General features: G+C 41.5%; 1 protein-coding gene across 6 annotated transcripts in view; it reads left to right on the top strand.

The window, feature by feature from the left end:
- The window catches only part of TSPAN4 (tetraspanin 4), a 479,366-nt gene that overhangs the window by 408,015 nt on the left and 43,681 nt on the right, over positions 1-27,670 (top strand). For all 6 annotated transcript variants that reach the window (XM_068398876.1, XM_068398877.1, XM_068398879.1 and 3 more), the window contains one exon: positions 15,335-15,409. In XM_068398876.1, coding sequence (XP_068254977.1) covers positions 15,335-15,409 — 75 coding nt within the window. The remainder of the gene's footprint in view (positions 1-15,334; positions 15,410-27,670) is intronic.

Raw genomic sequence — 27,670 nt, 5'->3', positions numbered from 1 at the left:
CCAGCTGCCACCTTATAAAGCACTGGGGTTGGGTATGTTCCATCAGACAAGTAAGAAGATGGCTTAGATATGCCCTGTTTCACCTTATTCCTGATTTGTGGATAAGCCTGATTTTTTTTTTGTAGAAAAGCTGAAACAATGATTAATGAGAAGGGGAAAGAAGATAAATAACAGACAGATTTATGTGTTCAGCTTAATTTAAATGAGAACCTCATGTTAATAAGCGAGGAGTTCATCACAGTTGCTGAAATGAATAAGATCAGAATTAAACCTTGGTACTAGGTCAGGACCAGCTATGGAAAGAGCTGATACTATATACGTAGCTGAATGACTATCCAGACATCAAAAGGCTCTTATTTATAGAATAGTCCAAGGGGAAAACGAGTGCCCATGATGTTTTGTACTGTGCTGTTGAGAGTTTTCTGAACTTCAGCCAGCTCATCTGTAAGTGAAATAGCAATAAAGAAAATGAGGAAAAAGTTAATGAGTGGGAAGAAAAAGAGAATAAAAAAACCCGTTTTCAATAGTGTCACTGGATCCTATCAGAGAGCTGACAGCTGAAACTCCAATGGTGACAGGGAATTTATTTCAGAGCAGCTAAATGGGAAAGAAATAGCCCGTGAATGACTTCATCTCAGTAATTTAATGGTACAGACAAAACGGTAGATTCTCATTCCAGCTTAGTACATGAGGTTGTGTTCTTTTAGCAATCTGAGTAGCAAAATCAGGGAAATTGTGGCTGTAGCCACAACAGCAAGCAAGTGATGTAAAGACCAGGAAGATACCGTACACACAGCCTGAGAGCATTATACATCATTTATAACACTTCTCTGTATAGTGCTGTGTCGCATATGAAAGCCCTAACTTGCTACCTGTTTGGACTGTAAGTACTGAGCACCAAACTCCCCTAGTTTTGTTCCCTCTCCTTTGTTATTAAGAGTCAGCTCCTCATTGCCTTTCAGATTTTAGCTCCTTCCGCTTGGCTGATACTGAAACTCAGGAGTGGATGGGACCTGTCTGAGTCCTCCCCTTCCTCCCTTCTTTTCTTCAGCTCTGGTAGCAGTTAATCAAAGGACCTGGGAACAGAGGAGAGAAAGAATGAAGATGTTTTCCTTCCCTCCTGTTTTTAGACTTGAGCCTGGGCTCAATGTGTAGGAAGGGCTTACCTCATAGGGGGTGGTATTTATTTTTCTAATGTAGACTGATGCAATACACTAGTGCCTGATATGCTTTGAATAGTAGAATCATAGAATATCTCAAGTTGGAAGGGACCCATATGGATCATCAAGTCCAACTCCCTGCTCCTTGCAGGACTACCTAAAACTAAACCATATGACTAAGAGCATCATCCAGATGCTCCTTGAAACTCAGACAGGGTTGGTGCTGTGACCACTTCCCTGGGGAGCCTGTTCCAGTGACTGACCACCCTCTCAGTGAAGAACCGCTTCCTAATGTCCCCATCCCTTTTTGTATTGCCAAGATGCTGCTTTATGGCAGTCAAACAGTGTGACAGCGCCATGTGCAGGAGTCAGTGGAGCCGTACTAATTTATATCAGTTGAAGGCTTAATCTGTTTGTCTAAATGGCTATCAGTGTTTCCGAGTTCCTAACTCCTGGTTGATTTAATCTATTAACTAGTAGCTGTTAGCTGTGTATTAGCAACATGAGCTTGTCTGACAGTCTATGCAGGCTCAAGATCCCCTATTACTTAGAAAGCCTCTCTCACCCCATCTTTTGTCTCAGCATTCAACCAACTCTCACCTGCAGAGTTTCTTGAAAAGAAACCTAGCTCTGAGCCATTTCAATGTTGTAGAATAAGTTTAGTTAGTTCTTTTAACTGTGTTCTGTTGTCTGAATAGTCTTGCTTAGAGTTATAGAATCATTTTGGTTGGAAAGAACCTTTAAGATCATCGAGTCCAACCATTAACCTAACACTGCCAAGTCCACCACTAAACCATATCGCTAAGCAGCATTGGTAGTTAAGTTGCTGAAGCCCTGGGCCTCAACTGTTACGAACTTACGAGCCTGTCTTGAAGTGTTGCTTGGATACGTGAAGGAAGGCCCTGAGACCAGTGTGAACTGGAAGATAAGGAGGCTACAGCTGTCAGAAGCAGCTGTAACTCAGCAGAAGCTGTAACTCTTGCAGATAAGAAGTTTCACAGCCCGCTTGGAGATCAAGAATCCAATAAGGAAGAAAAAGACCCCAGACCCCTAATTACCATTGGACCAAGAGGCGTGTGCAGGGCACGTGAACAGTGCATGAGGAGTGGGTGCATAGGTTATAAGAGTATAAATGCTCAAGGATTTCTTTCTTCTGGGTTCCTCCCTGGAGGCACCCAGCTCGAGCTGTCCCTACAGCCACACTATTCAGTTAAATCACTTATTTTCCTGGAAACCTGGCTTCTGAGACTCTGCTGTGGGAAACCTAGGGCAATGAAATTTCTTTAACATCAAAAGGGGACCCAGAAACCAAGCCTCATTTTGCCCTACTACTGTCTGTAAGGATTTGGAGTGGGTCACAGATACCTCACTGCACACAAATTACCAGGACAATAAAGTAATCAAGTGAACCTTGCAGTGGAAAAGCAGAGCATAAGACTACATGGTGGTCAAGAAGACACTTTCAAGGAAGCCTGTTTTCTGCCAGAGCTTGCAGTCTCTGGACAGGTGTGTTCATTGTCTGATCTATAGGACTGACCTCTGCTGATGTTGATGGGCTTTTGCCCCAGACTTAGGGTCACCTGCAAGATCAGGTAGGCAATGGAATTACTCCCATTTCCAAAGTAAAGGATAGGAAACCTGTGTGCTCCTTGCCAGCCCAGACATTCCTATCACTTTTGAGCATAACATTTGATTTTTTTTTTTTTTCCTAACAATAAAATTATCTCCTCATATAGAAAGCCATACACTTACCAAAGCAGCATGTGTGCTTACATTCATTTGCTACTTTAGCCACCTTAACACAGCTTCTTAAATTAAAAAGCAACATTGGCTTTTTTCTTTAAGGATTAGAATTACCTGAACCTCAGAAAAATCTAACTCTGGAGGTAAAGAAATGGAGGCTACTTTGTGTAAATCAGTGATGCCTACGCAAGGTGTAGAGCTGATTTGATGCTATAGACATTTCAGTTCTGCAGCAGGACAATATTACCAGCTAAAAGGCAGAATTAGGTAAACCAAACTGACTTGCTGTTCATTTTTTAAGCTACTGCAAGACTGACCCATGTGCATCCTCTGTGTAGCATGTTTGAGAACAGCAAACTGGGGAGAAAACCAGCAGTAGAATTTAAATACAGACAAAATACTCTGCCTTGTCCTTTTTTCTCTTCTTGACCATCTGCTTCTCACAGTTTCCTTCACTTACACATGCAGTGCAGTTTCTAGATGCTGTTTTGAGACTCTAGAAATAAGAGAAATTTTCTATTGTTAAAATTAGCAGGTGAGGTCCCAATCCAAGCTTAGCTCAGGGTTTGCAAATATGTGTAAAAGAAGAACTTAAAAATTTCACAGTATGTTTTTTCCCTTTCATCTCATCTTAAGTCAGCTGAGCAGCGTGGTCATGTCATTTGCTGTTATCATCCTGGGGGAGCTTCTGTCAGTTTGCCCAGCGCTTGGGGTCAGCCAGATGTTTGGTGTGAACATGAGTGTGAAGCCAGCCCTGCTGACTCACTTGCTCCCCAAGCAGAGTGTGTGGGGACCACTCGCTGCTGCTGCTCCTTTCAGGGCACCGAGCTGTCCAATCGTGTTTAATGCTGGAGCTCCAGATGACAGGAAATATCCTGGGGATGGTAGATTCAGGGAAGAAGCTCCCTTTACTAAGTGCACAGGTGTTGTTAAAGTCTGAGTAAAAGGTGTTAGTTTAGACACTAGTTAAATTTGCATGCCTTTGCCATAGATAGAGAATACTGAATTAACCCCCAGCCAGAGCCTTTTACTTGCGTCTGCTATTTCCATTAGCTGTGTTAAATGGACTCAAGCAACTGCTTTGTTATTAATGGAGTGGCACAGGGACTTGTAAGAGCTCGTCTAATGTTTTAGTTCTTCTTCAGCCGCATCATACTTCACAAGTAGGATGAGTTTCTGTCTTGACTAGCATAAAGAGTGACACCAGATCACGTCACACCTTTGCGTTATGTTTGCAGAAGAGATGAAGCAACCGTTAGAGAGTCAAAGGCCAGTGGGACCTTTATTTGTGATGAGGAATAATAATCTGCAATCTGATAGATAGGCCTATACCCACCTACTGTTGTGATGTGAGAGTGACACCTGGCTAATATTTGATGACGCCTCATTGATTCTGAGTCAGTTTTTGGAGAAGATGGAAAATTACTAGAAATGCTGCAAAATGCCGGTTAAAATCCTGCAACACAGTATGGGAATGTCAGGTCTCTCAAGTCTCGCTTACTAATGCAGTAAGACTGAATGATTCCAACTGAAAGTGGTAATGAGACTAAAATGAAACACTGTTAATTTGTTAAAACTGTGTATGTTGTATATCTTCCCAGAAATAACTACTGCAGATTTCTTTGAGCCTTATTGATCAGCAGGAGTTTTTGCACATTCATAAAAAATATAGTCCAAACAGAAACAGAGCCGTACTATATCTCCAGCAGGCATAAAGCATGCACTACTTTGTCACAATCACAATGAATTAACTATTAAGGCTTTTAGAAAATAATAGTTGATGAGCCACATTTAGATACATGCCGTTTTCGTAATGGAGTTTCTGTTCCTAAGTTTGCTCATATACATTACTGCCTTTTTACAGTTTATGAGCAAACTTACCATTTTTATGCTGGAAAAAAAAAGATCAGGAGGCTAAAGAGATTTACTTCCAAGGAAGTATTAAAAGAGCTAAATATGCACAGTATGGCATATAGACGACTCAGATGGGACATAAGTCTACAAATATTCAAGGAGTCTAAATACTGTGGGCAGAAAGGAAGCAGGTATGATGCTACAAAGGGTGGTAAGTAGGAGCAATGGTATGGAACGAACAAAAGGAGAATTCAAACCGAGTGTCAGCAAAAACTTTGGTCCTGAGATGTAGAATCAGAAGCCACTGTGATGGAAATTGATGGAAGCAAGCTACCATTTTCCTTTTGTTGTGAAGTTCATGTGGCAGATCAATACATTTGGATTTTATTGACTGTAATTCCATTTATTATTACTGTCTGGGCACTGTCCTGTCATTTCTCATTCATTGCTCTGTCTCTTTCTGTACAAGTCTTCCAGGCTACAGAAGAAGTAATTTCTAAGGTGCAAGTACAGTTCCCATTGCACTTTTTCTTCTGTTCAGTTCCTTGAAAAGAAAATGAAAAAACATCTGAAAAAACTAAGTGAGTCTTTCATAAACTAAGCGAGTCTTTCATAATTTTCCTACTCCCTATTAATATATCAGATCAAAATGCCTTTGGGGAATTATGTTAAATCAAAATTCTTGTGAGAACTCTAGTGCTACATTAAACACTTTTGCTTTCAAAAGTGGAAGAAAGTTTCAATTTTTTTTTTCTTTTTTTGAGTGCTGATAAAATCTGTACCATATCAGTTTTTAATCTGTGGAAGTCATGTACCAGTACATAATAAAAAAAGCTGTTCTGGGAAACCTTTTAAAATACTTGGAGATGATCTTCATCTTGCTGTGCTTAGAAAGCCAGAGCCAACACTGGCAAACATTGGTACCTGAAAGCAGATACAGGACCCTTATAAAGAGTGAGTGGTTCTCCAGGACTTGGAGTTCTGTTTTCCAGTACCTCAGTGGGAATTCTTGCATTGATTTTGACTTTTCGTAGGTGGCTTGATTTTTTCCAAAGTGTGGAATATGCAGTAAATTTAAATTTGGCAATAGTTTATAGCATTCAGGACCTCTGACAGTGTTACCCGTTTTCATGCTCAACTTTATGAATCTAAGTTTGTTGATGCATCTGTTTTAATTTGGTTAGACATGGGGATGCTACACTTCTGCAGCGAAGATATAAGATTTTGACAATGCCAACCATAGTAATGAGGCATCTCCACTCAGTCTAGTAGATATTATTTCAATATAAATAATATAATTTATGATAAGAGAACAGGGAAATAATAAAGCATATTGAATTCAAGGAAAGTTCTTCATTTTCAAGCAGCTTGGTAAAGTGTGGCAGCTGTAAAATCCATTAAGTTTTTTGACTTTAATGGAGCTCTGTGAATTTGTAGGTAAAGGTTTGTCTTCCTTCAGTGTTAAAGATAAGATGGTATCCCTGCAGAGAAGGTTATGTGCAGAATGTGATGTAACTCTTGATAGTATTTCTGTTCATATCAAATTATAATCTAAAAATCAATTAAAATATTATTTTTGGCAGATAGTTTAGGCCTAAAGCACAGTAACACAATCTGATAATCCTTCTTTTAACTCAAAAATAAAGGACCTTCTCCTTTTGATCAGAACAAGCAGAGATCTTTCAAATGTGTGGAGAGCCTGCACTTTAATATGTGCTTTTGTCTTAAGTCAGAATAAAAAGATGAATGTAATAATTTGGTAGTTGTGGGCCATACCAGTCACCGCATTCCCTTACATTTCTTGACACTGAGGAAGAATAACACTTTCTTTCAGAATAAGATAAAGCTGCATCTGGAGTGCTTCACTCAGTTTGGGCAAAGAGACATGCACATACAAGAGGGGAAGGAGTCCGATGGAGGGCCACCGTGATGATTATGGGGCACATGATGTGCAAGGACAGACTGAGAGAGCTGGGTTTGTTCTGTCTTAAGACATTAAAGCAAGGAGGAGATTTTATTCCTGTCTGCAGCTACCTTATGGTAGAGTCTAAAGAAAATACAGCTTTTGGAAGGATTCGCAGGGATCAGACAAGAGGTAACAGATACAACTTACAACAAGGGAAATTCCAACTGGAGATACAGAATATTTTTGTTATCATGAAGATAGTCAAGTATTGGAAAAAGATGTCCAGTGAGGCTGTGGATGGCTGTCCGTCTTCATCCTTGGAGATGCTCAGAAGGTGACTGGGCACAGCTCTGCACGGCTTCATCTAGCTGACTGTGCTTTTTTTTAGCAAGGGATTGGACCGGATGATCCCCAGAGGTCATTGCCAACCTGTATGTTTCTGTGATTCTAAGAGACTCTGTCTTCTAGCAGCCAGAGCTGGACTATTCTTGAAGACCAAAGTTATATACGTACATGTTAGGACCAGGCAGACAAATTAAAATCCCTCCCAGGCTATGAAGTTAGAGTTCTCTTGCAAGACCAACAATTTTAGCCCAATGAATTATCTGTAATTTCTTCTACATGAGGTGCGTATTAATTAGGAAGTTAAATGTAATGCTGAAATCCAAGTTGATCAGTGAGAACTCTGTAATCCAGCCTGACTAAAAGGCAAAATGCTTGACTGTATCAAACTTGCAGTTGCTGTTACAGAGGAAGGATTGCCTGTGAATCTTCTATTTTTTTTTTTTTCCTCTTCATCCTGGGAGCCTGCTGCAGGTCAAGAGCATTTAGCTTGCTGGAGCACTTTCACAGGAGCAACCTACCTGCTCATGTGTTTTACTTCATACTGTCTCTGTTAGAAGAGAAGCTAACTGTCCCCATTGCAGACAGATTAACAGTGTAGGCACTACGTGTTGCAGCACAGCACAGGCTGACTGTTGAAGTTATTTGTCCAGTTTCTTAGGTAGGTTATGCTAATTTGTAGACTGTTTGGTCTAAACAAATCATTTGCTGAGCCATGAACTTTAAAACTGTTTTGGAATATGTCGGTATTCCAAAGAGACTGCTCGCTTTTGGGTCTTTCCAGTACTTTCTTGCTGTTGTTCAAGAGGATTTGAATAATACTTTGAAAGAAACTTGTGTCTCCTGTCATTAGCTAGCTTGAGAAGAGGGTCTGGCACACTGAGATCTTACTGTCTCCTTCTGAGACAGACTCCCATCAAACTAAAAGCATTGCTTCAGGGATCAGTCTAAACACAGCATTCTTGATTTTGCCATCAGTTATATCATGTTTAGTCTCATAGCAAACTGTTAGGAGACTAACAAGACGATCACAGATTGGTTTTCATTGTACTTAGTCACTTTTGTCTTTGGGATACTGTGACAGGATCAGTTACTCCTGACATGGACAGATGGGCAATTTGAACAAAATGATAGAACTGTTGAGAAGATTTGGGAAGGAGAGGCAGTGGGAAGCAAAAGAACCAATCCTGTGTATTAGTGTGTGATGCTCCGTCATCGTGCAGAGAGGCAAGTTTGTTTGGGAAGAAAATATAATTAACCTGTTGCTCTGTGCCTTTGTGAGCTGTGATGGAGATGCGCTTTAAATGATGTACATCGGGAACAGTTCTTGATTCTCCCACTGATACTAAGAGGCTGGATGAAGGGAACTGGAACTAGTGGGTCAAAAACCTAGTACAGCTCCAATGGGGATGGAGTTGTAAGTTGGGACCTCTTCTTCTCTGATAGATTTTTCTCTCTCTGACATCAGGAGGGTGATGTGTAGCTATGAGGTAGGCTTGATAGCAATTGCATGCTTCCTTTACTCCTTTAATGGGAACCTGTGGGAAAGTCATGGGCTTCATAGAATATGACGATAAGCACTGACAAACTGGCCTTAGTTTTCTTAAGGGTTGGAAATCAGCACTGGTAGCTAGACAGAAAGATGTCACCTTACCTCCCTTCTCATCAAAACTTCTGTGGAGTTATTTCAGGTGTAATTTATGAAAAACTGTGCAGTAGGTACTTCTCCAGTGAACCTCTACTGGATTGCATCCCACTATTTGACAAGAGTGTGCTAAAGCATCTCTCTGTACAAGGTCAGATGAATCTTTTTTTATGGAGTTTTACATGAATGCTTTGCTTTGGGATTGTTGTTTCTCCATGCATAAATCTTTATTATACAAACAGCCTGCAGCCCCAGTGAAGCAAAGAAAAACTCATTTTTATTCTTCTCTGTATTTATCACCACAGTGAGAGGACTCATTTGAAAAGGAGCTGTGAGAGTTTCCAGCGGGTGTGGTGGGGGTGTGGGTGCTGTGAGCCTTCAGTGGGCTTATGTTTCTCCCTTTAAACTTTGAATGGGATATACCAATTGGGCATTGTTCCCTTTGGGATGATACTGAGGATGGAACTGAAAGTGAATTTTTGCTGGAAGGTGCTATGCTAATAGAGGAGCAGGTTGTGCATGCATCCATGCGTGCGCTTTAGTCTGGTGGATCAGAAGATGTGCTGATGCGTGCAGGCTATGCTTTGCAGCCAGCTCAGTCTGAAGCCTCCATTTTCATTTCTGACATGTTGGTTTGGGTTCAGGTAGAGTTGTTCTTTAGAGGGGGGTGCTTGTAGCTTTTACCAGGTGGTGAATTAGAAGCCTGCATCTTGAGGTTGACCTCACCTAATTTACCTTTGCAATAAAAGATTCAGTGTGTGTCTCTACTGTCTGCACACAGTGGGATTACTAATACGTGTTAGTTATCTGTGATATAGCAGTGTACTTTTTGTCAATGAATGCAAATAGTAAGAAAGATAAAACTAGAGGTTTTATTTGTCTGCTGGAAATACAACATGGCAGAGAGGAAGCAATCTAGGAGGTTCCTCAAATGTGTGGAGGACAACTTCCTCATGCAAGTGGTAAATGAGCCCACTAGAGGAGGGGCCCTGCTTGACCTATTGTTTGTGAACAGAGAAGGACTAGGGGGAGATGTGAGGGTCGGTGGCTGTCTTGGGAATAGTGACCATGAAATGTTAGAGTTTTCGATAGTGGGGGAAGTAAGGAAAGGCAAGAGCAGAACTTCTGCCTTACATTTCCGGCAGGCAGACTTTAGCCTGTTTAAGAGGTTGGTGGACAGAGTCCCTTGGGAGTCGGTCCTGAAGGGCAAAGGAGTCCAGGAAGGCTGGACATGCTTTAAAAAGGAAGTGCTAAATATTCAGGAACAGGCTGTCCCGGTGTGTAGGAAGGCAAGCCGTCAGGGAAAAAGACCGGCCTGGTTAAAGAGAGAACTTAGGCTAGAACTTAAGGAAAAAAAGAGAGCCTGTTTGCTCTGGAAGAAGGGTCGGGTAACTTGGGAGGTCTATAGGGATGTTGCCAGGTCGTGTAGAGAGAAGATTAGAAGGGACAAAGCTCAATTAGAGCTTGATTTGGCTGCTGCAGTCAAAGATAACAAAAAAAGTTTCTACAAATACATCAACAGCAAAAGGAGGGTCAAGGAGAACCTCCACCACTTGCTGAATGAGGAGGGTAGTGTAGTGTCAGGGGATGAGGAAAAGGCAGAGGTGCTCAATGCCTTCTTTGCCTCGGTCTTTAATGTCAAGACCGGTTGTCCTCAGGAGACTTGGCCCCCAGAGCCTGAAGTTAGGGACGGGGGGCTGTGTGAAGCCCTCGTAATCCAGGAGGAGACGGTTAGTGACCTGCTGTGCCAATTGGACACCCACAAGGCTATGGGCCCGGATGGGATTCACCCCAGAGTAATGAAGGAACTGGCAAATGAACTTGCCGAACCACTCTCTGTATTATCTACTGGCAGTCCTGGTTAACTGGAGAAGTTCCAGCTGACTGGAAATTAGCAAATGTAATGCCCATCTACAAGAAGGGCCGGAAGGATGATCCAGGGAACTATAGGCCTGTCAGCCTGACCTCGGTGCCAGGCAAAGTGATGGAACAGATCATCCTGAGTGCCATTATACGGCACATGCAGGACAATCGGGGCATTGGGGCCAGCCAGCATGGATTCATGAAAGGCAGGTCCTGCTTGACCAACCTGATCTCCTTCTATGACAAAGTGACCTGCTTAGTAGATGAGGGCAGGGCTGTGGATGTAGTCTATCTAGACTTCAGCAAGGCATTCGACACTGTCTCCCACGGCATCCTCCTAGACGAACTGGCTGCCCGGGGCTTGGATGGGTGGACTCTTAAATGGGTTAAAAACTGGCTGGATGGCCGAGCCCAGAGAGTGGTGGTGAATGGGGCAAAGTCCAACTGGCGGCCGGTCACTAGCGGTGTTCCCCAGGGCTCAGTTCTTTTTATAGATGATCTAGACATAGGGATTGAGTGCACCCTCAGTAAATTCGCAGATGACACCAAGCTGGGTGGGAGTGTCGATCTGCTGGAGGGTAGGAAGGCCCTTCAGAGGGATCTGGACAGGTTAGATAGATGGGCTGAGACCATTGGCATGAGGTTCAACAAGACCAAGTGCCGGGTCTTACACTTTGGCCACAACAACCCCATGCAGCGCTACAGGCTGGGGAAGAGTGGTTAGAAAGCGGCCCAGCAGAAAGAGACCTGGGGGTGCTGATCAACAGCCGGCTAAACATGAGCCAGCAGTGTGCCCAGGTGGCCAAGAAGGCCAATGGCATCCTGGCCTCTATTAAGAATAGTGTAGCCAGCCGGTCTAGGGAAGTGATCGTCCCTCTGTACTCGGCACTGGTGAGGCCGCACCTCAAATACTGTGTCCAGTTCTGGGCCCCGCACTTCAAGAAAGATGTTGAGGTGTTGGAGCGAGTCCAGAGGAGGGCGACCAAGCTGGTGAAGGGTCTGGTGGAGGGTCTGACCTATGAGGAACGGCTGAGAGAGCTGAAGTTGTTTAGCCTGGAGAAGAGGAGGCTCAGAGGTGACCTTATTGCAGTCTGCAACTACCTGAAGGGAGGTTGTAGTGAAGTGGGAGTTGGCCTCTTCTCCCGGGCAACTAGCGCTAGGACAAGAGGACACAGCCTCAAGCTTTGCAGGGGAGGTTCAGGTTGGACATTAGGAAGCATTTCTTTTCAGAAAGGGTTATTAGACATTGGAATGGGCTGCCCAGGGAGGTGGTGGAGTCACCATCTCTGGAGGTGTGTAAGAAAAGACTGGACATGGCACTTAGTGCCATGACCTAGTTGACAGGGTGGTGTCAGGGCAATGGTTGGGACTCGATGATCCCAGAGGTCTCTTCCAACCTGATTGATTCAGTGATTCTGTGATTTAAAAACATAAGTATTTTTCCATGGAGGAAAAGCGTAATCCTACTTATCTAGGTTTTGACTTTCTGAACAGTGTACGTTAATTTTGATTTGCTGTATGACTTCCAACATCTTCAGTGCATGAAACCCAGTTCCCACCAATATTAGCTTGGAGGAACCTCTGAGCCTGTGTAGGGAAAGACTTAGACATGGTACATAACCATCACCGAGAGAACTTTTATTCTAAGTTTTCCTAAATTTTGAGTGCTCGACTGCACAATTTTAGCATCTTTTATGATGGTAATGTCATACTTATATCTCCAGTATAAACTGAAGAAGGCAGGAGCACCATCATGGTCTCACCAGGAGATCCAGCCCATGGGCTTCTGCTGCTGGACACAGCAGCTTAGCTGGCAACAGCAGCTGCCTGCTCCGGTCCTAAGATGGGAGATTTAGCAGAGTTGTATGATTTGGTGTTGCAGGGGAAAACACTCTCAAGTCATGAAATTTCACTTAATTTATTGCAAATTAAGATAAACTTCTAATTACTGATTCTGGTACTGAGAAATAATGACAAACAATTACACGCTTGAGGAAAACACCTCAGCTTCCCTCCAGACACCTTTCCTCCCCCTTGCCAGTCTCCATTCCACTCCCTGTACATTATACTCAGTCATGGGCATCAGTGTGGGGTGCTTTCCTTTTTCTTCCACTCTTTGTTTCTTGCTCTTTTTTTTCCACATCTCCAGCGTGGGGTCCTCCACAGGCCACGATCCTCTCAAAGGTGTAGCTCCTCCTGGGTATCCATGTGCGCAGGCATCCCCTACCTCTGTGCAGGCCTTGCCTTTTTCTCTGGCCTCTCCTGACCCGATCGGCTACTGCCAGTAGGTCCAGTTTCTCTAAAACTGGTAGCCAGATCGTATCCTAAACCAAACCATTCCCTATCTGCTGTTAAAAACGTTCTTCCTCAGGCTCCCTTTTCTCCTTGCAAAGTCATTCCCTGGCTTCATCTGTACTGTCTCTGCTGGTGAGTGGAGAGAAGGGAGCAAAGCCTTCTTCAGAGCACAGGGAAAACAGGTCCCTGAATTTTACTCTGGTTCCTGACCATACCCACTGTTCCAGGTGATGTCCTGTGAAGTGGGACTGGAGGCCATCAGCTCTGAGGGGACGGCAGAAAGGCATTGCACGCATGTGTGGATGCCACGAGAGTGGGGAAGGTGCTCTGTGGGATGGTTTGTGAGTTGTCTGGTCACATGTGATCTGCGGGAAAGATGTGAGGAGGCTTTTTGTGGTTGTAGGCTTTGAAGGTTTTAAGCTGCTGAGCCCTCTCATCTCTACTGGATGTGTGAAATGCGTTTTTTTGAAGGATAATAACTTTCCCACGAAAATCCACTCATAATTGGGTAAGACAAAAGGCATGTGCCTGAAATGAAGTGCCACTTTGTTTCAGGTCTGTTCTCTAAACACTGGAGCATGAGAAGATTTCAAATTAAGCCACCAGAAATTTAACCTGGGCAGAATAACATACTTTGCCCTGCTTCGTTCTTAGAAGTAAGTGAAGTGCTATTTTTGAAGTTCTTCCAAAAGCTTTTATCCTTTAGACAGAAACAAGCTCAAAATATATAAGCATAGACGATTAAGGTTTGGCAGAATTATAAGCCGATGAAATTGGAGTCCTGTGGTAGGAAATGCTGATCGCTGTTTGAAACGGGTACGAGTCCTTCCTTTGTTCTAGAAATTGCCTAATGTAATCCAGGCTACACCAGTGAATTTCACAGGGAGGCAGTGGTGTTCGCATGCACATTTTGGAAAAGCCATGCTTTACGGATGAACAAAAAAGTACCCCACAGCCAAATAAAATATAGCAAAGTATCTGTGCATCTTTGCAAAGAGTGATGTGCTTTGTCCTGTTTCAATTAATGCTATGCAGCAGGCTAAAATCATGAGTGTAAAAAAATAAGCAAGCTGCACCAAGGCCGGTTTGCAAAGCTGTACAGAAGGTCATGTTGGATGGTAATGATATGGAAATCAGCTTGGTTCACGAGCGTGAATGAGTTCTGCGATTCAAACCTGAGCAGTAATAGGATCCAGTATTAGGGTCAGGCAGGTGTGAAGATACTAGTGATGAAGATTTGAAAATAAACTCATTTAAGACATGCGGGGCAAAATGCAATGAGTTCTGTAGACAGTGTAATTGTACTAGTGGAGAAAGGTATTTTCCCATTCTTGACCTTTTGTCCTCCATTCAGTCACAGAAATCCATAGGTTCAAAGGTTTGGTTTTGACTTGCCAGGCAAGTGAAGAAGCTCTGATAAGGCTTCGTAGCTATTAAACTTTCATAGGTTTGCAGCCTTGTGGTTGAAGCTAAAGAGACGGTAACTGTTTTTTTTTCTCTTGGGGACTGGATTTCAATTAAGTCAGTGTTGCTCAGTATTAGAATTCCAGCCTTGCAGGTTGATAAGTGTATGGAATTTGTGTTATAAGGAGCCAGACCTTTGCCTGAGCCTAAAAAGTTTTCAAAATTGCTCTCTCTCCTTTACCCGTCTTTGCAAAACTCAGTTTCATTTAATGCTCTGATAGTGCTTGTTCTAAAGTCTATGCAACTGCTGTGTTGACACTGCTGCAGACCTGTGCTGTAGACCTTAACACAAAGCAGGGGATATGGTTTTCCAGAAGTGTTTGGCATTGCCAGTGGTGCCTCTTGCTGAAGTCAATCAGAGCTGAGGGCTTTAGAGAATCTACCTGAAATCCCTGTGTTAAAAGTTTTTTATCCACTCCTTTGAGTGTTTGACTACTGTGTTTTAGACAGTTCCATGGCTTATGAGGAAAAGAAGAGATGGACTGACTTTGCTTTGATGTCTTCAGTATGAATCAGCCCCTTTCAGTTGAAACATGTGGGTGATTTGTGTAACCGAAACTGTTTGTAAAGCTAACTTGGTATACAAGCTTTTTGGTGTGCCTTTCACTTCTCCCACAACTCCCCTTGAAAGGAGCTATGACTTTATGGTTTGTGGACCAGGCTACCTTCTCTTGCAATGGGAAGTCTAAGCTGTGGATTTCGCTGATATCTTGTTAATTGGAAAGATCTGATGGAGAAAAAAATAACTGGCCTGCTAGGGGGACAGATCTTTGTGTGGTTTTATGCTGTTCTCCTGAAATCAGTGATATAAATGAGCCATACTTATGCCTGGATACTGTTGTGTTTCCTGACTAGTCCTTTACCTGCTTTTTCAGTTGCTGCATGTCATGTGCCTTCTGTTCTGCTGTAACACAGCAGCTTTGTATTTTGCTGCCTGTATGACTCCCACTTCCCATTCTGCATGATCTGCTGAATGTACTTACTGTGCATCCAGAAAAGGCTGAAATAGATGTTGATGGTTTTTGCTTTTTGTTTTTTCCCCATCCCTTCTTCTCTTGACAGTTTTTTATCATGCTGTTAATTATATTTCTGTTGGAGCTCACTGTTGTGATTCTGTTCTTCGTCTACACTGACAAGGTAAGTCAGATTCTTCATTTTTCTTTCCCCTTCAGCAAATTTTTATGCCCCTTTTCCCCATAAATAAATCATGAAGCACTTGGCTTGGTATGCACATCATGCTTCTGGCTTCCTTGAGACACCCCTCTCAGAAGGAGCTCTCTCAGAATGCATAAACAGCCTTGCAGGACTGGGCTCTCTTGCTTGCTCACATGTACAGCTCAAGGTCACAGATATTGCCAAGTGCATCTGCCATTAAAAAAAAAAAAAACACCAAACACCAAAAACCCCCAGAAAAAAGCAAAGAAGCCAACGAGCCTTACTAGGAACATGTAGAAAGAGGCACGCATCAGAATGAACAGGATTTTCAAAAAATATGTTTACAGTTTAAAAGCCACATTAATGTTGTTACAAAGGAGGTGTCCTTAGCACAGCACACAATGCATTATCTTTCCAAGTTGCTTCTTGCAGCACATATGTACTTAAATTCTAGTGGAAAGCCAAGGTAAATGTGTAAAGGTTTAATAAACAAAGCTTTTGTTTGTGGTTTCAAATTTTATTTATGTTTGACCTTTGTTCCTGCGCTTACTTGACATTTCTGTTGTAAGGGCAAGATTGCCTATCTGAATTATCTTTATCCTTAAAATAATTTTTCTAAAAAAAAAACACCCTTACGTGAATAAACCCCAAACAAGGGCATGATGGTGAGTAACCTCCCTATTCAATCAAAATTGTCAAAGAAAGTCTCTTACAACTGAAGACTAAGGGAGCTTGAAAATCACAGGGTAGGTGGCAAAATTTTGCCATGAATTAACAGTCATCAGGTACATGACCAATAAACAGCTTCTTCTGGAATGAAAAGACAAAATGGCAATAAATAAATAAAAATAAATAACTAGAAAAAAATTCAAAATAAAATAAAGATTAACAGGAGACCTAGTTATATTCAGTATGTTTAGCAATAACCTGGACAAGGAGCAGATAAAATGTCAACATTACTTTCTAGAAAGGCCCCAAATTAATTAATGAACACTGTGAGTGATTGTCAGGTGCACTTCTGAAGGACTGAAAAGAACTAGGTTGCCGGACGGCATGCTGTAGCTGGAACATGGAATTAACTTGCAAAATAATTAAAGTAGAAGGGGCAATTTAAAATTACTTGTATGCATTATTGGATTCTGAATTACTTGTAACCTCTAGGGAGAAAGATCTACACGTCATACATGACAGCTTAATAAAGGCATCTACTTAATATGCAATGGGCCTCCAAAACCCAAATACAACATTTGGCATGTATTTAGAAAGGGAATCAGTTAGAAAATATTTCTTGTCATTGTATAAATTGACATACTTGCGTCACTGTGAATTTAATATTGAGTTTTGGTTACTTCATTTCAGTGAAGCGTAACAGAAATGATTAGAAGCGCTAGAAAGGTGGGAGAGAGCAGACATGAAGAGGGATTATGGAGACTGCCCTGATTCAATTTGGGAAAGGAAAGAGATCCTCTGCTTAAGAAATCTTAAAAAGAGAAATTATAGCAGTTTCTAAAATAATAACATACTAAAGACCTGTCCTGAACACAGAAGAAATACTTGAAAACATTAAGGAGTAGGTTTAAAAGATAAATGTTTCTTATGCTCCACATCATCATCTTGTAGAATTCCCTGTGGTTGGCTGTTGTTGAGGCTGATAGTTTGATAAATGTGTGGGTATGGAAGAAAGAAAAAAAAACAATGAAACGTTTTTATTCATAAATCAATCAGCGCTGTTATGTTGAGAAGTGTGTCACAGAGAATGTTGGTCCTCACTCTTCAGAGGTAAAACTAGTGAGAAAGTGTCAGGAAGGATTCCCTTCCTCCTTCACCCTGTTGGTTTGCAGTGGCTTTTATTTGTTTTTAGTAAAGAGATCAGGAAATTTAACTCTGAGTCACGTACTATAGGTTGATGCAGGAGGTACACTACAGTTGTCTGTAAGATCAAAACAGTCTAAAATATGGGCTCCAGTTCAAGTGCCGTTTTACTGAATTAAGAAATTGCCATAGACTGTGTATTGTGGATGATCAAATTTGAGGCTCTTAATATTCCTGTATGACTTTAAATCCATGGTCTTGTGCTGAGGAAATCAATAGGTTGTCTCTGTGTTTCACTTACAGTCCTGCCTACAGAATAGATAATACAGCAGCAGCCTAAAACTAGTATTTTCGTACAGCATGCTTGGAATTTGTGTGCTGGCTTTCCTGCTGGGAAGAACAGTATTGCCATGCGTACTGGTATGGGGAAGTAGCTAACGCAGACAAGACCACCACAGTAATTCAGTTAATGCAAAACTGGAAAATCAGTGAAGGAACAATCTATACTAACACTTGCACATCAGAAGAAAGTAACATTAATATTGTTGTACAAAAGCAGAACAGGACTCTGCAGATTAAGACTTTGAGGGCTCTTGTATCATTCATTCATATATATATATATATATATATAAAATCAGCAGTTTTTTCAAGTACCTGGTAGCCTTCTGTTAATTAGGAATGTATGTACATGTAAAATTCTTCCCTGGATAAAATGGGGGCCAATTGTTATTTTCTGCTTCTGGCTTGAGTAGAGGTTGAATAATGGATTCCCTGGCAGTTTTCACTTACTCCTACTTTGTCAAGTGGAAGGACTTTGGAGTGGATACTTTGTCCCTTGCTACAGAGTTTAATCAATACTCTCCTCTTTCCCTGAAGCAGGGCGGTGTTATTACCCTATTTGGGTGGAGAGGCAGGAGCTGAGAGAGTTGCCCAAGACTGCAGGCAGCTGGGACCAATTCTAAATTTATAGCTCTTGGTGTTTTGGCTGAGGGCAAGGGATTTGAGAGACTGAGCTGTGCCGACGGCAGGGCTGGGTATTGCAGCTGACTTAATAGCACTTGTCCAGTGAATGCTGTCCATTTTGTTCCTTCTGCTGTAGAATGGGCACAGCGGCAAGCTGGTGCTTGCACCACAATGCAGCCACAGGGTGACTGTGCATCCAGGTGCATGTGGACGGAACACATGGGCTCCCGAGCTGTGAAGCAGTCTCTCTGTATCCATTGCTGAGACCGTTGCTTTAGTAGCGTGTTAATTATTAAAAAGCATCAAGACAAAAGTTCTTTACAGCCATTCACAGATAGGTTTTCGGCATAGCACTTTTATTCTTTTGTGGTGGAAGAGCATGCAGCTCTGGAGGTGGACGGGACAGGCTGCTGGGACTCAAGGCAGCCTAGACTGACCCGTTCTCATTCATCAGCTTGGGAGAAGCCCCAAAATTGCCTCTGCCTTTTGTTCTAGTGACTTGGCAGCAGCCTCTCTGAGCTTTTAAGCAGCCAGCTTGTGCCCATGCCCTGGAATGTCATCTTCCCTCGTCTTGATGGAGAAATGTTTGTCTTGATCTCATGAGATAAATGCTGCCCTGGACTTTACAACTCTCTTTCTGAACTGGCTATGCAGTCTGATGTTGTAAAGAGAGAGGGGCTTGGAGAAGGAAGGAAAGGAGTATAGGAAGGAAAAGGGAAAATGCCTTGCTTCTTGGAGCTGCACTGTAGATTTCTTGGCAGGGCCCGAGCTCATGCCTTGTTCGCTATTCCTTCAACTGTCCTGGCTCGTTACGTTGCAAAATATGAATCCCTTGAGTTCTGCAGAAGTGAAATGTGGGCTGTGTGGGAATAGGATGAGAAAATGCATTCCTACAGGATGGTTGTCAGGAAAAATATATAGCGCTTTTATTTTTTCCTGTCTGTTCCCAAAGCAGCAGAGTGACTGGTTCATAGGCTGTCTTCAGCTCAAAGTGGGCACCCAAGGGACTTGGGAGCTCCTGTTGGTGTTTGTGCATGTTCGTATGCAAGCTCCCAAAGTGTAGCTTTTTATTTTTTTGAGGACAGAAATATCAGCCCAAGAGATGTGGGTACTGAATGGAGTTTGTGTGATTATGAGAACTAAGGCAAGTTGTTATCACTCTGAGAGCACTATTATTTCAGGCTAAATTTATGCCCCCATTCAAAGTAGTCCAAGCTCCAGTGACATTGATAGAGTCATGTGAATGGTTATGTGAATGGCCACCCATCTATAGCTTGAATATCTTCTTTAATGTTTTATTTTAATTCCATTAATACAGAGCAGCATTTGACATTTTTATAGGTTGATCATTTCTATGTGAGGCTCTGTATGTATTTATAAGAGATCCATGGAGTACTGATAGGGTTAACCTTAATTTTATTGTGATAAAGAGAAAGCGGCAGGATCCTATCCTGTCAGAGGCTGGATACTCCTTATATTTCTCAACACATGATTAGACCTCGTTAGAATATAAATTATGCTAATAAAATGCGTAGTCTTGTAACAGTTCTAACTTGTATAATCCTTCTGGTTTTAGCATATGTATTTGTTTTTGCTGTGATGATTCTCCTGGAAGCACAGAGGAAAAAGTCCATATTTACTTTTTTGCAGCTGCAATACATGATTTTTTTCAGTAGGTTGGTTTGTTCAGATGTCTGCATTTTTTCTGATTTATGGGCAGAGCTATGGTGCCGCTATTTAATGCCCACAAATGGAAGAACATAACTAAAAGCACATAACGTGCTTTTTTTTTCTTTTCTTTTTGAAATGTCAACCTGAGTAACATAAGCCAGTTTAAGGAACAAAAACACTGAAGGATCACTGACTATGATACTTGGTTATGGGAGCAGTTATTGCTATTGGCAACTCAAAGTTAAGACCAGAATTTTCAATAAAGATTAGGCCATTAACTCACTTGGGGTCCCTGTGAAAATTACAGCCTAAATTCTGTGCCTGCTTAGCTGTGTTGAAAATGGCCCACAGAATGCCAGAGGATTGAAAAATAATGGCTACTTCTGTTTTTCATGAGGTGTGTGAAAATGCTCTTGTTTTCCATGTCACAGTAAATTGTAATGAGTTCCTCTATGGCTTTTACTGCTAGCTTATAAATGGTCTGTAGATTGACGCACTTCTTGCTTTGTTTCTCAAAACATTTTGCAAATTATTGTAATTCCTGATTGATATTTTGCCTGGCCCCGTACAGATTATAGACAGCAGACTGGAATGTAGTGGGTATGATTTCAAGTGTAGTTCAGTCCTCACAACATCTTTCACGTTTGGTTTTAAAGACAAAGTGGAAAAACTTAATCTCTTCCACCCTCTTCACTCATGAGCTGTTGCTTACAGAAATGATCTGGTGTTGCTGAGCCGCTCACCAATATGAGGAAGGGATTCACAATCAAACTGAAGAAATTACTTACACAGAAAGTTTAGTTCAAACCTACTGCAGGAACTGTTGTTCTCACTGAGCTTCAGTCCAGAGAGCTTAAAAGTTTTTCCATGTTTGTCTTTGACAGAGCTTCAGCAGAGCAGGTAGGTGTCTGCTCAGGTAAACAAAATGCCTCGTGCTCCTGGGCAGCCTAGCACGCAGGGCTGTCCAAGGCGCACACAGAGACGATGTTAATCTTTTTGAAAATGGAGAAATGGAGGCTAAACTGAAGGGATGGTGGTCTTAAGTTATTGGAAAACAACAGGCTTTGGAAAGTCCTGCAGAACTGGCAGGGTGGTCACTCTGCACCACTCTTCAGTCACATGGCCTGCCTTTTCTGTCAGTGTTCTTCATCAGCATTTGACTGTGTCTACACCGTCCCATTGTCACATATTTTAAAATTTCTTACTGTTGAAGCTTCTGAGTGGTGATAGAAATACTGGGTCCCTGTATCTTCTTTTGCCATGGTAAACATAGCTGTTCCTGCTGCTGTGCCAGGCTGGGAGAATTTCAGAACAATATCTGTGTGGGTAGTATCTGTGTTTGTCAGCATGCAGAAGGCTCTCAAGAGGACAAGGCCATTTTTAACTCTCTGTGATATTTCTGCAGGGATATGCTGTATTTACATAACATGCTGCCGAGGGTGCAAGTCCTGGTATGTGTATGCAAAGGTTTCTGAGCAGCCTGTGTGTTAATGCTTTATTTTTCAGTTAGAGCTCCTTTTGTTTTTGTTTTTAAAAGAGCTCTCCACACATCGATCAGTTCCTGGCATGTAGCATCTCTCTGGCAGTGTTCTGGAGTTAGGGTTTTGCGTAAGTGCTGACATAGCTAAAAGCTATTTCTCAGATAAACAGGAGTAGCATTGCAGGCGGATGTGGAGGAATCTATAGATTGTCTCCTGGATTGCGATGCACTGCAATTATTGCTCTGTGAAGGTGATGCATTAACCCTGGTGAAGTACTTTATTTCTCTAATGCAAAATAATGTTACATAAATGCTGATATAAGAAAAGACAGAAGTGTCTCTGTGGTTTATTTTACTTGGTAATAAGCTTAATTTTAACTAGTTTATTAGCATTTCAGTACTGGTGTTAGACAATAGGGAGTTGCAGAAATTTCATCAAAAGAATTTAATTATAACCAATTCGTTTTGGCTTCTTTTCAGCAAAGCATTCAGGCATAGGTTTAAATCTGTCCCTATTCAGCAGATAACTTAAGTGCATGCTTAAATCCATGTGACTGACTGAATCATATAATGAAGACTTGTCAAAGTTGAAATGCACCTTTTGTGTCTTTCCTTTGAAAGAAATATTCCTAGCGAAATGCTAATGACAGTGAAAAATTCTGGAGATTGTAAAGATGCATCACATCTTTCACTCCATAGGGAATTCAGTGAAAAATAATGAATGTTTGCTTTAAAGCATTATTGGTTATCTTTTTCTATTTGTTCTGAACAGCTTTCCATTTAGTATCTTGAACTCCAACACATCACTTTAACCTTTTTAGGCAAGAGGAGGTGAGGGGAATGGAATTTATCTGCCTGTTTGGCTGAAAAAAGCAAACACACCAAAGGAAATCCCGATATTTTCACTAATTCATTTGTCAAAGGAAGATTGCATTGAAAGTACACCTCCAAAATGCTATTAACAGGCTTGTTGAAAGATAGCATAGTATTGATGAAAAGAATTAAATGCATGCTCAAAAATAGGTGTTACGTAGGAGCAGTAAATGCAGATAAAATGCATTACAGCTCCCCACTGGGAACCCTTGATCAATGGTTGATCAAGGCCTAATTGATTCCTTGAATAAAGTGTTAGCAGGGGAATGGGTGAGGGGAAAGGAAAATCAAACTTTCCTAAATTAATCTCCGTTTCTAACACAAATACTCTTTGTAAAGATTAGATAATGCAGTAGCCCGTCAGCTCTTTATGCTGCGTATCTTCCTATTTTGGCCAAGTTCAGAAATGAAGATGAATGTAGGTGTCTCATCCTAGTCAGTATGGATTTTTGTTCATATTGCAATGAGTACAATATTTTTCATATTGTCCTGCTGCACAGTTTGGAATAGTGCCTTTTCTCAGGAGAAATCCAGTTCTGACCTCCAACCTGGCTGACCGGGAGATTAATTTCCAGAGCTGTATAGATGAATCAAACACAGCTGCTGCTGCCATTATGCCTGGCGTAAAGCCAGCCAGATCTACCTTTTATTTCCTGACATCACTAAATTCATCTGAGGGTCTCCTGATAAATACCTGGCAATGGATCAGTTAGCCTACAACAGAAAGAGATGTATCTGGGCTTCCTTCTTGCAGTTTGTAATCCTTAATTAGAGGTTAACTCATAATCTCAGGACCAGTCAGAGTATATCTTTGTTGTGGGAGCACTTTTACAATGATTCGTTTCTCATGCCCATGTCTCAAGTTTCAGGTTTTGTAGTAGACAAAATATGAGTGCTGTAGGTCTTCAGCTAACCTTTCCGAAGGAAAACTCTACAATACGGTAATGGTGGTTATTAAATACATTGCACAACGGCATGGTTTTTTGTCCAGGCATCTTAAAGCACATTACAGGTGGTGAGTAAGAAGTTCAGCTCCGCTTTTGCTGACCGGGAGAAGTAATGTCAAAGGCTAAATTCTGAAGGTGCAGTGTCTCCTGAGAAATACTTAGTGCTCTCATGTCTAAATGAATGTAATGCAACCTTACTATTCCAGGGGACAAGTTTTTATGTGACTCATCTGTGGTTAAATAAGAAGCCATTTCAACATCTAAGTGGATCAGGAACTGAATGCATGCTGGTATTCAGTGCTGATAGCACTCAAGTGAACGCCACTGGTTTACGTACACCTGATCAACAGTAGCTTTAGTTGTGACAGACCCCCAGTTTTGCACCTCTTCTAGCTGCTGGTACACATTTTATACAAATTTATTTGAAAAAGGGAAGAATAGAAAGAGAAAAGAATGTTTTAGAAAGGTGATAAAATAATTTTGGCAGCTTTAGACATTTAAATACAGGCAACATCAAATGCAGAGGAATGACTGAGGTAATATATTGAAACAGACAGCACATTTTTTATTCATTCTACGAACGTTTTTGATGTGTCACAATGTATTTCAGACAACATTAGAAAATGACAGTAAACTAAATGTTTAACATTTTTACATACCCAAAAAGAGAAGGGAAGATGACTTTTTGTGTTACCAGACCTTAACCAGGCAAATAGCATACAGTCCTTGTCTTGGATTTGTCAGCTACAATTGAAGACTAATGTGGTGGGTAGACCACTTTATTAGGTATAGTTTGCAGCTGAAGTTCTTTCAACTCCTTCATTTTATTTAACTCAGCAATGGTATACACATAATGACTCCTTGTTGAGGAAAGACAGATCGGTTCATCAGCAGCGCTGAACTATTACTAGTTCTGGGTTCGCTTAGGGTGGAGTGTGTTGATTTTAAGGCCACAAATCATGTTCAGGTGCTTTATATTACCCAAACTCCATGATGTGTACAATGCATCCACTATATAGTGTAGCTTCTCATTGGAAATATTGCTGCACTGCAAGGTGGTGGTGTCTTTCCGGCTGCTAATTGTGGGTTGAATACTTGCTGTGAAGTTCGGGTGTAGGAAGGAGGTTCAGCAAGTGTTCTAGACACCAGCCGTTGTACCTTTTGAAATACATTCCCGAATTTACAAAACCAACATAATCAGTGGTGATTACCAATCAATGGTAAACAATACCTGCTGGCTGTCCATGCCACTAAAACAGCAACCAGGTATATCTGTAATAATCTTTAGTAAGGACTAATTATCTTTAGTCATTTGGGATCTTGGACTCCCTGAATCTTTTTACAAATGTACACCAAAATCGGTGATTGACTTGACTATAGGAAATGACTGAGCTGGAAGAGAGAGAAGTAGATTTTGTGTAAAGGGATATATCTTAACAGGAAGCAGAGAGAGAACTTTATTTTGCAATTTCTGAGTGCATACATTTCCTGCTTGAAGCTTTCAGTGCCTCTGATAATGTGAATGATGGTAGTATAACACAATTTTACTACAGTCTCCTGGCATTAGCACTGAATGAAGCATGTACAAAGATTGTTTTAACCATGGCGCAATCTTAATTCACTTTGTTGTACTGCAGTTATCTTGTGTACCCTGTTCTATGCCTTTAAATTGCAGGGGAGGCATCCTTGAGAACAGAGAATTCTTGTACAGGTTCAGTTCTTTCTTGTTGAAACCCATTCATCTATTTACCCTCCTGCTACTAATTGTCTTTGATACAATTTCTTAATGGTTTTTTCTGTGATAGATTATTGAATTATTATACAACAATATATGTTTTGATTTTCTTGCTTGCTCCATTTTGCACTTTACTGCCATAAGCCAAGGATGTTGTTGCTCTGCCAGACATTTTTGCCATCTGCGCCTTGCCCCCTGAACCACAGGAAAGCAGAACAATACATGTCATCATCTTCAGCTATGCTGATGTTGCCTCTGTTGACGAAGTCCTAACCTCAGCATTTAAGAAACCTTTTCAGAGGTCACCTTGAAGGGCATATTGAAGTGCAAACTGAATTGCATGTTAAAAATTGGTAAATTATGTAAATGAAGCAAAATGGAAAAGATTCAAAAGATCATTTGAAGATATTTAAGAAAACAACTAAGAAGTCTTTCTCTAGAGAATAATGAAAGTGGAAAGTCATGAAGCATGTAAGTGAAAAAAGATTTTGATTCAAAACCAGATGTTTGTTAGATTTATCGCACAAGACATTTAGTTTTTCTTTTGAAAATTCATGACCAAAGGAGTTGCAATAAGATTTTAATTAACCAAAATTGTTGAAGGGATATTTAAAAGCTGTGAAGGGAATCAACATTACTCTCTATACAACACGCATGCACAAGATTTCTGCAGATTTCTTTCGGGTTCGCCTTTTTCTCCATGAATAGAGAATGCATTGTAGTTGGCAGAAAAGCAGCTGAATACATTCAAACAAAGAGAAACAATGGTTTTTTCAAGGTCAGGTAGCTTGGGAAAAAAATAAATGTATTTTCTTTTGGGGACTGTGAAGAAAGCAGGAGGAGAACGTGTTGCATACCTTGAAGGATGTTGAGATCAGACTGGTATTTAAGTAAATGTCAGTGGAGTGCCCTTGCTGCTCCCACCCCCGCTGGTGGCCATTCAGTGGCCACGTGTGTCTTCCCATAGGTGGGTGTTCTCAATGGAAACCTGGTTCGTGCTGTCTTTGACACCGATTTATGTACAAATGGCAGAGGCAGGTCTTTCATAATGACTGTTGTTATCGCAGAAGAGCACTGAACAATAAGGATTGCTTTTCTGATTGCCTATCGTAAGTTTTCTGTCTTTCAGCTCTATTCACATAAGTGTCAGTTTCAATGTAAGAGTGTCAGTTAGAGATGATTAGATGAGTAAGACTGGGACACTGGAGTGACTCTCTGCTGCTGCATATCACAGTTTTGCCATATCCATTTTAAGCCATTTAGGAGTTTAGTTAAATGATACAATATCAGGTGTCAGCACAGAATTAATACACAAGTTACCACTTTCTATATGGTAAAATCCTGGCCCCGGTGAAGTCAGTGGGAGCTGTGTGTTGTCTTCCATGGAACCAAGCTATTATCCTTAATTCTAGGATTTTTGAAATCTTTCCACTTCCCCACATGGTGATCCAAATAATGCTCGCTTGAGTGTGTGAGATGGTGTATTACAGTGCTATAGGAGATTCCACTGCATGGCAATTGCAATTATCAGGGAGTTTTGTTCTCTAGCATAGTTGTCTTAATCTTGCAATGCAGTATGTGTGGGATGCTGCTCCCTGCTAAGAAATTGGTTGAACTTTGGCTGCAGAAAAAAATCGCGCATTTCCAAGAGAAATAAAATTAATGAACTCTAGATTCCTGTGGATATTTGTTTCCTAATCTCTGCTGTGGTAATTTGGCTTTGCCATCTGTGCTCTCAGTGACTGTCCAGCACCCTTGCTATGGTACAGAATTGCAGAATTGTTTAGATTAGAAGCGACCTCTTGAGATCAGGTAGTCCAACCCCCTCCTCAGGCAGGAACAGCTAGAGCAGGCTGCCCAGGACTGTGTCCAGTTGGGTTTTGAGTATCTTCACAGATGGAGACTCCACAATCTCTCTGGGCAACCTGTTTGACCACACTCACAGTAAAAAAAGTGTTTTCTTGTGTTCAGATTGAATGTCCTGCTTTTCAATTTGTGCCCATTGCCTCTTGTAATCTCAGTGGGCACTACCAAGAAGAGTCTCACTCCCTCTTCTTCATTCCTTCCCATCAGTTATACACATTGATAAGAACCTCTCTGAATCTTCTCTTCTCCAAGACTGAGCAGTCCCATCTCTTCTCCATCTCTCCTCATATGAAAAATGCTGCAGTCAAATCATCTTTATAGCCCTGTGCAGGACTCGCCCCAGTAAGACAATTTCTTTCATGTACTGGGGAGCCCAGAATTGGACACAGATATGGCCTCACCAGTGCTGAGTAGAGAGCAAGGATCACATCCTGTGACACAGCTTCTCCTGATGCAGCCCAGGATACTGTTGGCCGTCTTTGCTACAAGAGTGCATTTCTGTCTCATGGTCAACTTAATGTCCATCAAGATCCCGAGGTCTTTCTCTGCAGAGCTACAGGTGTCAAAAGCTGTACTAAAGGCAAGGTAAACAACATCCACTGCTCTCACCTCATTCACAGAGCTAGTTACCATATTGTGGAAAGCTATTTTAGTAGTTAAGCATGATTTCCCCTTCGTAAATCCATTCTGTCTACTCCCAGTCATCTTCTTGTCCTTCCTGTGTTTGGAAACGGTTTCCAGGATTAGTTGTTCCGTTACACTCCCAGGGATTGAGTTGAGAATGACAGGCCTGTAGTTCCTGAATCTTCCTTATTGCCCATGTTGAAGATAGGAGTGGTATTAACTCTCTTCCAGTGTTCAAGAACTTTTCACTGTCCCTAGTGAGACAGAGTCTC

This window comes from Nyctibius grandis, chromosome 4 (assembly GCF_013368605.1).
Source record: "Nyctibius grandis isolate bNycGra1 chromosome 4, bNycGra1.pri, whole genome shotgun sequence".
NCBI lineage: Eukaryota > Metazoa > Chordata > Aves > Nyctibiiformes > Nyctibiidae > Nyctibius > Nyctibius grandis.
The sequence above is the reverse complement of the archived record's forward strand: the minus strand, read 5'-3'. Positions and strand labels throughout refer to the sequence as shown.